This window comes from Neodiprion pinetum, chromosome 6, assembly GCF_021155775.2.
Source record: "Neodiprion pinetum isolate iyNeoPine1 chromosome 6, iyNeoPine1.2, whole genome shotgun sequence".
Taxonomy (NCBI): domain Eukaryota; kingdom Metazoa; phylum Arthropoda; class Insecta; order Hymenoptera; family Diprionidae; genus Neodiprion; species Neodiprion pinetum.
The window spans coordinates 18790848-18807786 of NC_060237.1; the positions used below are offsets into that span (position 1 = coordinate 18790848).

Consider the following 16939-nt stretch of genomic DNA (forward strand, 5'->3'; position numbering starts at 1 on the left):
GTTTTATAAAATAGATTAAACCACTGTCAAAAAAAGTCATGTTTCTTGTCTTTTGAGTATACGTCCTGTGCTTTTCCCGAGAGTATAATATTGATCAACCCTGGAATCTGAACGAAATGAGGTGTTTGTATTTTTTTTCAAGTAACCTGCTAACTTTTTCTAATATATTGCATGTATCCGTTCTATGCGTTCACATTACACTCTGGCAGCTGTTTGTTTGAAGTTGTTTCTCATCAGGAAAGTACCTACCTACTCTAAAACTTCATAATATTATATTGAAAAAGAGAACGTCATGTATAATGTATATGTATTATACAAAAGTAGCGTTAGGAATTGGAGGGTGTGTTGTTGAAAACTTTTCTTCCTGTACGTCGTGTCAGAATTCGCCGCGGGATGTAAGAATATTTTATATACAGGTGTATATATTTACCCGCGTGCGCAATTTCCGAAGTTACAACGACACGAACTTTCGACTTTCATCTAAGTTGAGTTAGGCAGTCTGGTTAGGTGGTTGCTTAAATTACCCATCCTTACCTTGTTCAGCTGAAACTTAATCCGATATCCGCTAATTTTCTCTACTGAATTCCGTTTCTTGCTATATTTTGGCTAAATAGTATTACAAATTAATATAATTTCAGAGAAGTTCACCGAATCCGAATAGTGGTAAGTTTTTCATTCGTCCTCTCGCAGTAATACGCGCACTTTTTTGTTGATTTATGATATTGAAAATAAACGAATTTACAGAGGGAAATTCCAGCATGAATTTTAGGTCAACCGGAAACGAGAAAGATTTTTCTCATTTCTTTTCCCTATTCTGGAAATATCCTTGCAGTGGTGATAGATGTGAGATTCCTTAATTCCGTTTCGGTGTGAAAAAAAATATCGTTAACCTAGATTCCGATCCTTGGATGATGCAGGTCGTCTTATCATCCCGCAGAATGAGCGCGAGATTCTCGAAAGCGAGATTATCTGACCAAGTATCTGAAACTGATGGATACTAATGAATTGATGCTGATTTCGTAAATCACCAAGTTTCCTAGTGGGAACTATTCAGGTCATCCTGATTTGCCCGAAACTATCGAAAATAGTACAATCTATGAGTTACATTCATTTTTATACATAGACACGGTGCTTATACAGTGACGATAAAAATGTAATATTAATTCTTTGGTTTGCTCAACCTTTCCAGAATTAAGATTTTTCCTGTACCGTCCAATGTTGTAATCAAAGAGTTTTGAAGTTTTATACTTTCAAAAGATCTAAGATTACCATTCGTTATATACTTTCATGTGAATTATTGTGCTTTGAGAAAATAACGAACATTTTCACAACTTTCACTGAAACAGAATAAATTTGACGAGTAAACACACTTTTTATACGGTGATTCATTGCAGAATTTTCAATTATATGCACATATTTTTTCAAACTATTACTTGATCGTCGGAAAAATTCACTAACATTTCGTTACTTTTTTTTATTATATTATCAAGATATCCCTTCTTCTTTCGTCACGTAGCATTTTTTTCTTCCTTCATTTACAGTATTGCGAATACATTTCAAATCACTCTCTTTGATTACGAATTCACGGTGAAACACGTCTCGATATATCCCGATGAATATTGTCCCGTGACCCCATTTTCCCCCCAATACGTATGATAATCGATGACTTTTTTTGAAAGCTTTTTGATTTTACAAAAAATACTCGATCCGATTGGAAAAATATCTGTTCTTCATTTCTGTGGATTTGAACGACGTGAGAAAACGAGTATAATTTAGAATAGGAGCGGAAGATTTGATGAATCTTCTGGTCACTGCCACGTTAAAGCTGGTTATTTAATTGACTAAAATCCTTCGGCTAAACAAGGCTCTGATATCAGATTATCGATATACTTGAAAAAAAGAAAAAAAAAAAAATATTTAGCAGGAGTGACCACGACGAACCGAAGCAGCAAGGCGTAGTAGATTTTCTGATCACATGAATAAGACAACATTTTTCATTTTGTACCCGAACTATAATACACTAGAACCTCGATTATCCGAACTAATTGGGACCGAGCTTAGTTCGGATGATCCAAAGTTCGTATAACCGAAATGCAATTTTTATTTTAAGGTATAACAATATGTACGACACAAATTTAAAATCGACAAACAGTCCGTGATAAACATCCAAATACATATTGAACCTCTTTCAAACACCGAACGATTATTTTATTACTCCGATTTTACATAGTCGTCTATTGTCAATTGACGAACGGCTGCCCCACATTTTTTACCAACAATTTATACTTCGCACCAAAAATCTTTTTTTTTTTGAGCCAGCGGACATCTCGTCGGATAATTGAGGGTTTCGATAATCGAGGTTCTACTGTACATCCATTTTTCCATTATCTTAAAAAAATGCTAAGATTTTTCCTCGTTGCATCCAATTCTGTCAACGCATTTGGTTTTTGGAATCGATACAGGTAGAACCGGACGAATTTCGTGAAAATTGACAGGTTCGTCCACAGTGGGAAAGAACATCTGCCTTTTCCCATTTACCCTCAGCCCTTCCAGGCATGGGTTCGCTCTGAATTCTCGTGTAAAGAACAGAACCGCGGGTTAAACCTTGTACGCCAGAAGAGACGAGACACGACGAGACGAGACGAGATGAGACGAGACCAGGCCGGTGTTTTCACGGGGATTATCGATTCGCTGAAACCTTGTCGGCTCGTCACTGGAAACCAGACGCTGCTGGAGCGGCATCGTCATCGTGATCATCATCATCATCACGATCGTCGGTATCGGGCTCCGCGTTTGTCATGCCGTCGTGCAGGTTGGTAGCCGCGGTTCTGGCTGCACTTAATTGCGTTACAGATGCGCAGAGTCTGCGCTTCCTAGACGCGCACACTTCGTAATGCAATTTACTTTTAGCCAAATTTCGCGAAGATGAGTTTCGAGGAAATTTCATTCCGAGGTGAGGGCATATCGACCCTGTGGTTCTGCAGGCCTCGAGCCACCCGAATTACCTCAATTTATTTCCGTCAACGCGTCCGTGTATCTGTCAGAATAAAAATAAGAGCCGCGTTTTTGACACATACGCACACACGCACAAATACCAAGAGAGAGAGAGAGAAGCGAGAATTCGTCAAACTCTTAAACGGCCTACGGCCACAAGAAGATTGTACCGATAAAATTTTAATCGTGCCTGCATGCCACAACTCTTCACACTTTTTTCCATATTTGTTTTTTTTGATTTTCTTTTTCTCGCGGAAAGGCTTTTCGACGCTTTGGAAATGAAATATATCATGTATTATAGAGTTAAATGCACATCAGACTATATGTTTTCAGGCCTTAAAACCCACAAGAAACCATCTCAAAACCGAAAAAATGTTTTTGGTACGCGTGTTTTGGTCTTCGATAAGTTCCAAACTGTCCGCTCTTATTTGTTTTGGATAATATATACGAGTGAGTGACGATGCGATACAAATTTCAATAATTTATAAGCCTGGAAAAATGTGTATAGCAAAAATTTTAGACATGTCTTACAAAATTCGTCATAAAATTTTTTCCCGAGATGTAGAATCCGGAAAAAATGTACCGAGGTGTTTTTCGGATAGATCCAGCGATCGTTACGAAAAATCGGAAGAAGTTACGAATACTGGCTTTGACGGGGATGACAAAAACATCGCCAGAGAAAGGACAAAATATGAGCTTTAATTTTGGATTTCAGATTCGGGGCCATAGAAAAATAAAAGCGATGCTAGGAACCCTAAGAAATCGATATGACAGCCCGACATCTGGCTCAAAAGAAATAAGATCGAGTAGTCTGAAATTTATCAAAGACCAAAACACGTATTGCCAAAAAAAAAATTCGATTTTGAAACGGTTGTTCGTGGTTTTTAAGGCCCGAAAAAAAGGAGTCTGACGTGCATTTGGTTCTGTCGGTAAATGCTGGAGTTGGCAATTTCACTGAGCGCTCCTTTTAATTAAATAGCACATGTTTTAACATAACAGTTGTTAATCATTATCGTTTTTATTGTGGAAGCTGCAAGTCGTGAAGTAAGAACCAAACATTCCTTGATCGATATTGAAAAGAAGAATCTAAATTGCAACGGTTTGTACACACTGACAATTAGTTAACAAAAAAAAAAAAAAAAAGTCAACGACACAGCGGATTGAGAATATCAGGATAAAAATAAATTTGTTTCCTTTCGTTCGAGAATAAATTTATGCGTTTTGAATAAAATGATTAGATTTTTAATGTATATTTTTTTTTCTTCGAATTTTACCAGAAATTCCTGCTTGGATAAAAAATATTTCTAGCCTCTTCCGAACCGATCCTTTCTTGCTGTCTCTACTCAAGAATCAAGTAGAAGCTCTCGTCACTTTTTGCATCAGCGGTGACAAATTTAACATTCGTTACGTTGAAACAAGTAGCGTTAATAATTTTATTCTCACTTTGTATACATGCACAATATATGTAGAAAGTAAAAAATAAACAGAATGCAGAAAAAAAAAGAAAAAAAATAATTGTGTAGACAGTAATGAAACGGGGACAGAAATCACGACCGAAAATAGCTCTGTAAACGTTTAGATGATGAAATTCGTGCTGGGAAAATCAATTCGAAAACGAGAAAATAGCATTTCGGAATTACAGGGTAAAGTGGAGTCGAACGAAGGAACGGGGAATCAATTACCTAATTTAATCCGGTGCCGTTGTTTCGGGCCTCGATCTCAAATAAGAGCTGATCTCTGGTGAAGAGAAATGGAGAATAAAGATAGCTTATGGATAAAGAAAAATCTCGAGTGTATCGGTGTATAAATATCTACACAATGGAAAGCCATGAAAACATCATGGCAGGATGGAAAAGTGATGTGAAGTAGATCCTTAATTGATGTCAGCGGTCGTGAATACATGGCCACGCATCGAGAACGGAAAATAAGGCGAAAAAGAAAAACAAAACAGCCGCAACACGGCTATGGATAATAAGAGAAAACAAACAAACTTGAAGAATCGTTTTCATAATACTCGAGTGGGGAACGAGAGGAGCGAAATCTGGCAAAAACAGGGGTTGACCTGCTAATTGTAAGACAGAGGGGCTGAAGCAAAAAACTGGATTGTGTATTATGTTGTGCATCATACAGAGAAAAATTGAAAACACCAGCTGCTTTTGTCAACCGAACGAATTTCCCTCAACGGTCTCTCGGATGTATTTTTTTTTATAATTTTTTTCAATTTCTGATTCACGTAGTCTATGAGGACCTTTGTCATTCTTCTGTCAGTTTCTCGAACACTGCTGAAAAGCAAAGGCCGTATATTTGATTTCTTTATTGAAGAAACTTGCTGATCAGTTTTTTTCTTAAATTTTTTTTTTTTTTAATGCATTCACGATTGCAATTTTAATGATCGTACTGTTACCTGTTCACGTAAAGACTGAATAATATCTTCTTTGTTCCATTTGGAACCTTTGATTTGTTTTTTCGTTTTTATCGTCATGTGAAAAAAGTTGATGGCATTCTTTAAAAAATTTTATTATAAGGTTAATATGGTAATATGCTATTCTGATGATTTTGAGGCGAATTAGAGACGCAGAATAGACGAAAAACTTATAGTTTCTGCACATATTTTCCACAAATCATTGGTAATAGAAATTTTGAGTTAAATCTGTACTTTCTGTTTTCCATTTGTCTTCTTTCTCTTCGACAAGTAAAAAATTCTTGCAATTTCCGATGTTTAAATTTTTTTAAAAAGTTTTATGTACGTTTCCCGAAAAATTATGACACAGTATTGTTTAAAATTATGTTCGCAGCCTGAAGCAAACTTTCACTAACAAGGAAAAATTCCCTGGAAACGGCTGGTTGACAAATGACAGTTAACAATAATCTCTCGCCTATAAAGAATGATCCGATCATGGCGCAGCCGCGATCAATTATGCTAGTAACATTTTTACAAGGTTGGCTATGCATATAAACTAGACGATGAACAGGATATTTCAATAAAACCTCTCGGTATACGTATACCTGTACAGTTTCCCCGTCGTGCAAATAAAAATGCATAAACAATGATAGAAATCTTAAAAAGAAGGGTTTCTTGTACCTAGCACAAAAATTTGACGAATAATCGATGAAAATAGTCTCCCGTTAGGAAGGAAAATACCCTAGGGAGCGGATCAGGTGGCAACTAACAATCTTAGGACTATCGGATATCAGTTGAGAAATATAATCGGCTTTATATCAAACTCGGGACTTGGCCCTGACTTCAGGGAGTTTCGATCAAATATTTGCTCCTGCGTCTCAGGTCCCTGATTAGAACAGCCAGAAACGCAGGTTCGTCCGCACACACGCACCTGCGGGAATAATGTGTGCCAAGGACGGGATGTGCAAATAGCGAAATAGGGAAACCGGCGCGTGACGTTACGCTTATTGTGTTCCTGCGAATCCATAGGCCGGCCATCCGGTCCCAGAGTGGTAAGGACAATAGAAGTTTGATTGGTTCTTCGAAACTCGCTGGAACATGGCGGATTCGCGCGAATATTCAAACGATACAAGCTTCGAATTCACGATCAGTGATCATTTTCACAGTATTCGATCAGCATTATTCCAAATAGTGTATTGGGAGATATACTTCTCGGGATTATAGTGGCAGTGGAAACAGTCCGAAACATTTATTATTAAAATTCGCGTATTTCCAAGGATCAATGCAAACATAACCTAAAATATCACCACTCATAAGTACGTTATAACGTAAGGTGATGTATGCGAAAAAATTGAACCAACTTGTTGTTTGGCTTTTTAAAAACTAAAAATCAATTGCCTCAGCATTCCGTTTTTCGAAGTGTGTCCAAGTTGCAGTTAGATCGATATTTTCACCCTAAAGAGCTGGCCGAAAATTGTTGGATCAGCTCATATATATTATAACTGATTATCACCGCATGAAATAACGTTCCAAACTCCCCGCAATTTTTGGTCCCAAAAAAATTGCGACAAGAATGGAGACGGTAGACCGGACTCTCTTTTTTACGGATTCTATCCGGTCCCACTTGGCCTGCGCTTAGCGGACTCGCTAAAGCCGTGTGAAGTTGAGCTAAGTTCATCACCAAATTCTGGTTTTGGAGCCACGGTTGGTGGGTGGCTGATCACGCCTCGTTGCCTTCCGCAAATCACCCAGCGGAGGAAACTAGTTCCTGACTGTATATGACCGTCGTAAATTTCGAAATGCCAAGTGGGCTAGGGTCCCAACCCATCGGCAAGCCTGAGGATTTAAGCAACTTTAAAGCCCAGGATTTTCTGAACCTATTTGGTTTGGAGCCTTCCCACCTTGAATGGAACATGGGAGGGGAGGGATATTCGAGTGTCAAAAAAAGCTCACAGATTTTTTTCGCAGCTTGCTTTGCTGCTGAACGGGTTTGGGAACTTATGTGCTAATTTTCAATCGCATTATTTGCATCGTACAAGCCTCGAAAGGTTTTTGACCTTCTAGTTTATCAAAATTATAGTACCTCGTTTCTTCAGATGTTACACGTATAATTGCATTCCACGTTTGCTTTTGTCGAACAGAGCAGAAAATGTTATAAGAATTTGAAATTTGAGTTTTTCACACTTCCCTCCATAGCCGAAGTAATTTCCACGGTATTCAGAGAATTCAGAATTTATTCTATCATCATTTTTAAAATAAATTACAAAAACTACAACGTTCCAAACAACCACATCAGACTTCGCTTGAAGTTTTTGTTTTATTATTATCTATCATTTCTAGGTATTCTAAATGGATTGTTCCCAAAATTTCAGCATTTTTTTTTTCTCTAGAAATCACGCTGTTATATATAATATATTTTGCTTTCAGAATATACCAATCGGTGTGATCGTCAAATCACGGCCTGCAAGAAAGCGTGCACGTGAAATAAAAAAATAAAAAAACAATTAATCGTAAACTTTTCCATCCAATCGTAGGTTCTTGTTTAATTCAGGGTATAACGTACGCGTCATTTTGATTTAAGTGAATCAAAGAGCATGTTTTCATCCTTAGACAGTTTTTTTTGTCCGATACGGCTTGCCAATATCGTGATATTCCGTTTCGGAATAAGAGATGGACAAGTCCATTGCAAAGCATTTGAATTCGATAATCTGTATAACCGTGAATGTATTTTTCCGACTTGTAATACAATTCTACAAATGGAAAAGAAACCGATGATCATTTAAATACACACATCCAATGTGGAGAGAATAACAATATTCTTGTTCTTAAGGATAAAAGAAAATGGTGTCGTAAAGTAAACTGCACTGATTTCTATCGCGCCCACTCATAACTGTCCTAACCAATTTGGGTTACATTTTGGGCCGCTGAAAAGTTTCGCATAATTTCGCTACATATCTGCGGATTTCTTTTGTAATAACAATTTTTCCATCATAAGTTGTCCGTCGTAAAATAGCTCAATATCAAGGCTGCGGGGCGTGTACCGGGTACAGTCACGTTATTAATCAATATAGGACAGCCACGAAGGGAGGGAAGGTTGGGTGTAAAAGTCGAGGGTGCAGGTGACACTACGTCGCACTTATAAAGTTGAAGTTGCTGCTGGTGCAGGTTACACGTGCGTGAAACTGGCAATCTTGAAGGGTCGAGGATGAGAGTAGGGTACACATTGGACCACGGATAGCGGACGATCATTCGACGGCCATTAAAAGTTTCGGGATTGTTTCATTTTGGCGGGGTCACGGAACGCGACTCGGGGTTAAAAAAGCGAATAACGTCATTGCGAACCACTTATGTAAGTTACCCCATACGAGTAAAAATTTCATCGGATAAAAACCGAGCGAAGAGTTTCGGTCCCTTATACATACAATATTAATAGGGAGAAGTTTAATATGATTTTTTACACGGTTTAAGAACGGATGGGTTATACCGTCTGAATCGAAAGTTATGGGGGAAGGGAGAGGACTGTTTAAACATCTTCATCAACGTTATGTGCGCCAGTGATGGCGAACACGAATGAAACCATGTCCATACCGTGCAATGAGAAAAATTTCATTTGTTATAGTAACTGGAAAAATTCAGTAAAACAGATATCGTTAAAAAAACTGTTTGAATATTGTTGGGATTACGAAAAACGAGATACACCTAACCATTTTGTGCTATTGTCGATCCTTTTTTGGTGATTGCAACGCAAAATCAGTTTTTTGTCGATTGCGGTAAAAAATAAAAATGGTTAAGGACTGAGTGATAACCGGAACTAAAAATTTCCCTCAGGGTGTATCTCATATATCTGATATCTGTCCCATTTGTAATCTTGGTAGATTCGAATAGCACAAGCTGAGGTGTCGATGAATTGAGAAAGTGTTTTGTAATTAGAATGTTGGAAATGATTAAAATCCGGTGTTTTTTATTAAACTCACGACAACTTCTTTAGAAAATTGGATCTTTCATACGGTTTGAAGTCTGAAGATAATCTTTGGAACCAAAGAGTCTTCGATGGAAAAGATACCGCTCGTATGACATTTCGTCAAGTCTAGTGAAACGAATAATGAATAATCAATAATGATATTCGCATATTTACATGTTTCAAAAACGCAAATTATTGTTACTTTTCTCACATCAATCACTGAAAACGATTAGTGAAATTTTAACAACCGTTTATATTGGTCACATTCGAAACTTCAATGATTTCGAAAAAGCTGAAGTGATTCGTCTTCGTTATTGTTTTTGAAAGACGCGAGGATGAAACGAAAGGTTGAGTCGCAGATATTGAAAAAAATTGGGATTTTTAGTGACTGACCGACGCTTTACCACCGCCGGAGGTAAAATTAAGTCAACGTAGATATAATGCCTGTACTACATCCGTACGATTGTAGCGTATTAACGATACATGAATAGAAAAAGAAAGAGGAAATAGTGAGGCTAAAAATTGCACCAGTAATTAAATCGCGCCTCTCGAACAAAGAGATTTTTTTTTTTTCACTTCAGCGATGCAGCAGCAAAATTAAGGAAGCTAAACAGAGCGACAAAGATAAATCCCGAGTTGTTATTTCACTCGGAATTGTCATCCCTGCCCGAGAATGTACGTACTACGTGTCTACACGCTACACACGTATCTACGTAGGCATGTGTGTCACATACACGCATCAGAGATACTCCGTAGCGCCCTCTGAAATAATAATAACAACGATAGATACAACCGGTTTAATAATAATGATAATAACATTTTAAACACACCCACACACACGCAGATACGCGGCACACATTCGCATTCGTCGGATCGATGCTTGCTTGCATCGTTCACCAATATTAACCACGATCTATATTTACATTTTTCCTCCATTGTATATCTCATCCAATTATCGTGTCACATGGGGGTGAATTTTTGCCGAAAATGACATCGCGGTTTTATACGTACCTTTGCTTTTTAATTGCAGTTTTCCATCATGGGAAACTCCAAGCCTGAGTAAATTTTGTTACAGGATACGGTTTGCGTGATGAACAGAAGAATATGAGAAGACAGAATGAAAAATTTACTTCTGGGGCAACAAATGTTCGATCGTTGTATTTAGCTCTTTGTTTACTTCCTCGCTCTTTGACGGCACTGATTTATATCGAAGTTTGTAGAACCCGCACACGTGATTCGGAAATATACAATCTTTCGCTAGCTCCGAACAAGTTCTAAAAGCGATCGGTTATATTATTTGAACGATGAAAAACCACGCAGAATTTAATTTAAGGTTTACCTCGTGCGGGTACATTTTATCCATAGTGAAATATTTTTAATTACATTGATAGATGAAATTCATTAACGGTTTTTTAAAGTTTTTTGCCAGGGATTGTTGTTCCGATATTTTCTTTGAGTTTAAAATTCTTCGAAATTTCGCGCAACCTCATCCGGCTTCTCGTTAAAAAAAAGCTTCCTCGAACGTCGTAAACTTTTCGTATGATCGCGGTACTTGGCTAACTCTTGAAGAGATTTTGACGGATTTCACGAAGCTTCAAAAAATTGTCAAAAGACTCCTCGGAGAGAGTCTGGAGGAACGTAATTTAACGCTAACTTTGGAAAACCTGAAAAGGATCATATCGTACTTATACTTCACAGAATGTGCCTTGCGAAATTTCATAAGATTCGAGGAATTCTGAAATTATAATTCTGGTGTACAAGATTCGAGGAACAAAGAAAATTTCAACGACCGTTGTACCGGATATTTTGGGGAGCGATTCAACCCTCGCTCTCATTTTATTTCAAACGTTTTTTTCGGAAATTGTACAGAGTCAAGAACTCCACCGTCTCTCTGAGCAACCCTGATACTCGTGCAACTTGCTGATGTCATTCATGGGGGGGGATGGCGTGTAGCAGTCCGGCGATATTACTTGTCCTCAAGCCCTTAAACGAGAACCTAATCAGGTAATGGAACAGGAACGAGAAACAAATGAACACGAGCTGGGAGAACTGCTGGCCGAGGGTTGAACGCCGTTGAGTTCTGGTCCGAAGGGACAAGGGGCCGAGTGTTCGGTGTGTCCTTTTCTCAGGACACCGAACGTGCCGCACAATACGCAGGACTGTAGGTACTCTTGAATATGGGAAAACACCGAGGCCATGTCGCAGAGTTCCTTGTTTGAAATTGGATAGGAGGGGTGGACGGAAATTACGATACCCATAGAATTCTCATATTTTACAGAGGTGGATATTACAAATACGAATTCGAATCCAGAGCTGACAGAGAAGAAATTATTCACGAGTTTTTCTCGAGGATCGACTGACCCAAGGATACTTTGGTGCTGTGGATACAGTTTTGAGGGAATCGAGTTACATACCATCAAATTTTGCAGTTAGTGTGTTTGTTGTTGGTTTTAATTCTCATATTTTATACAACGAATTCATTTTTGAGGTATGAATTGTTTTGTGAAAATTCCAGAAATGCGTTCTCGAATGTTGTCAAATGTATTAGGCTGGGGTTCGTTGGATAAGGCATTTTATGGAGCAACATATTTCTGTACGTCTTATCACATTGCGCAAATATGAGGAATTCGTCATCGAGCATTAGGGATAAAACGTGAGAAGACGTTAGGAAAAAAGGAGCAGATTGACTTGCGGTTGTTTACTTTAAAGGCACATTAAAATGGAATTGTAGCCTAATGTACCGTAAATATTACACGATGGAATACATGAGGTGTGATGAAAAATTCCGAGGCACATATTATCTCGGAAACATGGCAAAAGTCGTTTCAACCATACCTATATACGTTTCTTTTTACTAACAATAAGAAGTTTGCTTGGATAAAAATCGATACAGTTTAACAATTCTACGAGGAGATAGTTGAAAATTGAATACTCATCAGTTATTATATTCGTAAGGTACCTGCAAAGATTTCTTTTAAAAATAAAGAAGTTCAAAATACTTGAAATTATAAACAAGAGCTTAGATGTTGATATTTCGTTTCAAATCGTTTGAAAAATTTCAAGAACTTATTAGATTCGTTAAAAATTCCAGTGTCTTTTACATTTGTATTTTCAAAGAGATATTTGCAGCTTGCAAACATAAAAATTTAGAAAATACTCGGCGTACGATTACCGAGTAATAAAATAAATAAAAAGTAACGATTTTTCGGTGATGAAACAAGTCCAAACTTGTATAACTGTCAAGTTTGATGACAAAAAGGTTACGCATTCTTCGTGTAAGCCTCTACATTCGAAAAGTGGGTTCAATAATGCACAATTCGAATCATCGGGCAATCAACGCATCGTTCAACCCGAGAGCCGGACTAACAATTACGGCGCGAGGTGTCATCGGCTTAGCCAATTTGCAAAGCAAATATCCGTGGCTCATCTGAAAACTGCACCCGCAATTCGCACCCCTCGCAATTTTTATCAGAGCATCAAAATGTGCCCGAGGAGATGTAAAGGTCGAAAAACAAAAAAGGAATTAACGACCTGACTTTGCTTTTGCAAAAAGATATGACATTATTAGTGTAATGAAGTAAGTGCCGGAGGTAGACGGCCAGACTCACTTGACGAACATGTAGATACCAGTCGGTTCCATGGCTCTGGCGACGGCTTTCCAACTGGCGATTATGGTGTACTTTTGGCGGGCGGTTAACGGAAGTCTTGGATCTGTAGCCGCGGGAGGCGGCGGACTGTCACGTCCGGTTTGATTTTGTGATCCCGAAGATGCGAGTTTCCCGAGTTCGCAGCCCATGGCGAACTTGAAAGAAGATCAAGAAGAAAAAAAAATATATATATCGTCGCCGCAGCCTCCTGTTCCGCAGAATATCACTGTTTATTTATTTCCGGTTTTTGTTGTCCTTTTTTTTTATTTTATTTTTTATTCAATTAGAAGAATACGGTTTATTAGATTTGTTTTACACACGGCAGACGGGTTCTATAAAAACAATGGAATAACTTGAACAATTTCACAATCATCAATCAACTTGGAGTTTATTTTCAACGTCAAATCTCTGCGCAACCGGTTCGAACCTCATGGATTTACCCTGTTGAACTTTTAAGTTTGTTATTACATGTTGCGCACTTTACGTGGATATATTCAATTCATCTTTGAGTAGACGGTTGTTTTTTTTTTTTTTTCTCTTCTTTACTTTTACGAATTACTAATTTACGGATAGGCAGGGTTATTACAGAGGCACATGAAGCCGAGAACTGAAACTCGCTTCGAAACTTTTAAGTGAAATTTGATGAAACGAAGGGGGGGATACGAGATACCGTGGAATTCGACGAGCAGAGTAGACACTTACGTATTATTCAAGTGGGTGAAGTATACTTTTCGGAAAAGTGAGTTTCACGTATACGTACGATGTATATAATATTTACTCGCGATTGCGTGCAAGGTCGGTTATACAACACACTGCACGCACACAACGGTAAGCCGGTGAATTTATGACGACTCTTTATTTTTACGATCCAGCAAATAAAATCTTTTAACGTTACGCGGGTAATAATCAGGGTATCAAACTATCGGCCACCTTCTCCGTCTAGAGAGCTATTTAAACGTGAGATTCAAACAAAAACTTTTCGCTTCACATTCACGGTTTCTCCGATCTACTCAATTATTCTTTATCGAATTGTACAATCGTCCTCCGAATTATCATACATTTCAGTCCGCAACGGAGTGAAACGTGTTACATTTATTCGAAAGATCGTTCATCCCTCCTCTCATCTCCCTAGCGACAAAGGTTCACGATTCGAAGGTAGTTATTTTTCCTCTCCTCTCCTCTCCTATTCTCTTCAATTTCAATCCCTTGGGAAGATTGTTCAGTTATTTCAAAGCCCCTGGCCAAATTTCCGGGCTTCTGAGGCACGTCCCCCAGGATGGCAGAGGCGAGTGGGCGAGTTCCGTTTGTTTTTATAACTCGTTTAGCAAACACACACGATTTCCGAAAACACACACAGAGTCTCGGTACATTTACGGTTTGATATGAGCGAGCTTGCGCGATCCGCGTGCCGAAATAAAAGACACGAGAGCCGAGTCGAGACGCTGACAAGACGAATTTATCACACGTGGATACAAAGCGCTAGAGTCGCAGTACGAAGATGCGATTTCATCGCTGTCGTCCACCCTCCGGTCCAAAAAACGGATCAGAAAGGAACGAAACGAAATTTTTGCGTTACGAGGGTGTCTGATTATCACCCCCGGGATAATTCGCGACTGCGATATTTCTCCATAGAGAGAGAGAGAGATAGTGAGAGAGATCGAGAGAGAGCGAAAGAGCCGATTTTCGTGAATGCAAAAACGCGTTCGGCTCCTCGTAGGGTTTTCACTCCTTTCCAGGGTCGCTCATTTCGACCGCCGACGGCACCGAGGGCCGAGAATGCTTCGTCCTGGAGTTTTCCCGTCTCCGGTTTATAGAGAGAGAGAGACAGGGAGAGAGAAAGGAAGAGAGAGGCACCCTGCCGGAGGTGTTGCCTACAGCCCAGGCGAGCCAAGACTGAGGCTTCGGGGATCCTGAACCCGGTGGCGCAGGCGCTTCGCAGCTCCGAAGACCGCCGACGCAATCGCGCGCCGAGCTCGCTCAAAAACACACAATTACAAGCACAGCCTTCGCCCCTCTCTCTAACTTTCTCTCTCTCTCTCTCTCTCTCTCTCTCTCCGCGTGCGCGTATTAATTATATCGTCCAACAATCGGGATTAGATATCCCGCTGGTACCCGGTATTCCGGAGCAACAATGTCAACCGCTAGAGCCGAGTATTATCTGTTTACGACGTCACGAACATCGAGTCCTCCCGATAAGTAACCAAATGTTTTAGGCACACTGTGCGTACGCACTGATAAGGGGGAGAGACAGTGCGAAAGGGGGGGGATTTTGTTCACGCCCGTGGCAGTGTCGGACAATGTTGTTGCATCGGAGAGGGCTTTGCAAAATGTTATTACCGGCCGTAAACAAGAAGTGAAATACGGAAAAGTTAACGAATGGAAGTAAAAAATTTATCAAATAGATCGGAATGTGTTTAGAGGTGTGTCACGATGGAGAACTGTTTTATACAGAATTTTGGAATGTACAAAGTCGAAATGCAAAAAAAAGCAAGAAATTTAGGAAGGTCAATATGGATAAGAATATAGCAAGCTAGAACATATCGAAACGTATAGAATTCTCGCGAATTATAATCTGCATTTAGACTTTCTGTCATTTTAAACGCTCAGAATTTGAACGATTCTATGTTGCAGTTTTTTTTTTTTGTTGAAAATCTGATAATATAACCCTCCATTTTTTGATCTTGGTAGAAAGAGAAAATTTATCATTATTTTCAATTATCAATATAGGACATTAATTTCAATTATTACACCCGTAATGCATGCGGGTCAATTCTTTTTCACCGCTTCTATTACTCAACACGCCTCTACGGTCATTCGCATGTGTATCGCGAGATTGAGGAAATTTGATTCACCCAGATATCTATCAGCTAGCTTCACCCTTCCGATTCCATCAAGGGATGCAGCATAAAAAAGGGAGAGAAGATAAAAAAAAAAAAAACTCTCGCGGGAGGCGATGATTACTGAAATATTACGTATGGATTATATACAATGTTTTTTTCTTCTTTCTTCATGTTCAATTCAAGCGAATAGGAAATTATTGATGTTCTTGACAAGAACAGTTATTCTGACAATTCGACGAAACTGATCGATACGTTTGAAAACCAATTTTGTTAGGCGATACAAAATCGGAGAAATTATTTCTTTGTATGGAAGGGAAAAGAAAAACGAAAAAATGAAAGAAAGAATAATCGCCAGGCTGCGCAAAAACTATAAGTTACGTTTGAATGCTTGATAAATTCGCGGTAAAGATAAGGATACATGGTAAATTTATCAGGCTGTATACGTAACTATGTATACCTGTACATGAGCGCTCGCAGGTTAAACATATCTGTAGAAATAATCGATTTCCACCTAAGCTTCGGACGCCTACCGACCCTGTATACATGGTAAGTAGACACGTACACGATTTATTCTATAGAGAAGTGGAATGAAGAAGGTAGGTTGAAATGAAGAAAAAAAAAAAAAAAAAAAGAACCGAACGAAGTAATGACGATTTTTTGCTGTACCTAGTCCGATTTCATTTCATTTTCTATTCTTTCTTGATTAACTTTCTTTTTTTTTCTTTTTTTTTTCATCTCCTCACACGTGCTTCTTCGTATATTATAACTTGGGTCGCCCACGTTTATGTGCGCAAATATCTAGTTTCTCGGGGAATAAGATGGGATGAAAAAAGAATAATAATACGAAGAAGTGGAAAGAAACACCAGTATATGGGTATACGCTAGCACTCTGCGAGAATATTGTATTTAATTAAGGAAGCGTTAGAGGGAAAGTATGGTGTTTTAGACGAGAATTCTTGGCCGCCATTTCTCCGAGCATGGATTAAATGGGGATGAATAAGTATGAATGACAGTGGAAAGTGAAGAAGACTAAATGAAAAAAGTGAATACCCGACTATTCGAGTTCTAAAATAAACGGCCGGGCTCCGAAAAGTTT

General features: G+C 38.7%; 1 protein-coding gene and 1 long non-coding RNA gene across 7 annotated transcripts in view; one reads left to right on the forward strand and one right to left on the reverse strand.

Annotated features, from left to right (window-relative positions):
* LOC124222474 (neuroglobin) overlaps positions 1–14877 on the reverse strand; it is a 33554-nt gene extending 18677 nt beyond the window's left edge. The window contains exons 1-3 of one of the 5 annotated variants that reach the window (XM_046633483.2): positions 13706–14877; positions 13431–13452; positions 12965–13335 (exon numbers count right to left, since the gene is read on the reverse strand). In XM_046633483.2, the coding sequence (XP_046489439.1) occupies positions 12965–13152 (188 nt within the window). In that variant the 5' untranslated portion in view covers positions 13153–13335; positions 13431–13452; positions 13706–14877. Of the gene's footprint in view, positions 1–12964 lie in introns of all 5 variants that reach the window. The other 4 variants (XM_046633482.2, XM_046633481.2, XM_046633480.2 and 1 more) reach the window with 4 other exon arrangements.
* Positions 8545–12347, forward strand: LOC124222478 (uncharacterized). 2 transcript variants are annotated; one of them, XR_006884015.1, is made up of 3 exons: positions 8545–8744; positions 10432–11784; positions 11872–12347. It is a non-coding gene; the product is annotated as an uncharacterized lncRNA (long non-coding RNA). The 2 variants fall into 2 exon arrangements; XR_006884016.2 differs by having other exon boundaries at positions 11226–11784; positions 11872–12346.
* Positions 14878–16939: the final 2062 nt, after the last annotated feature.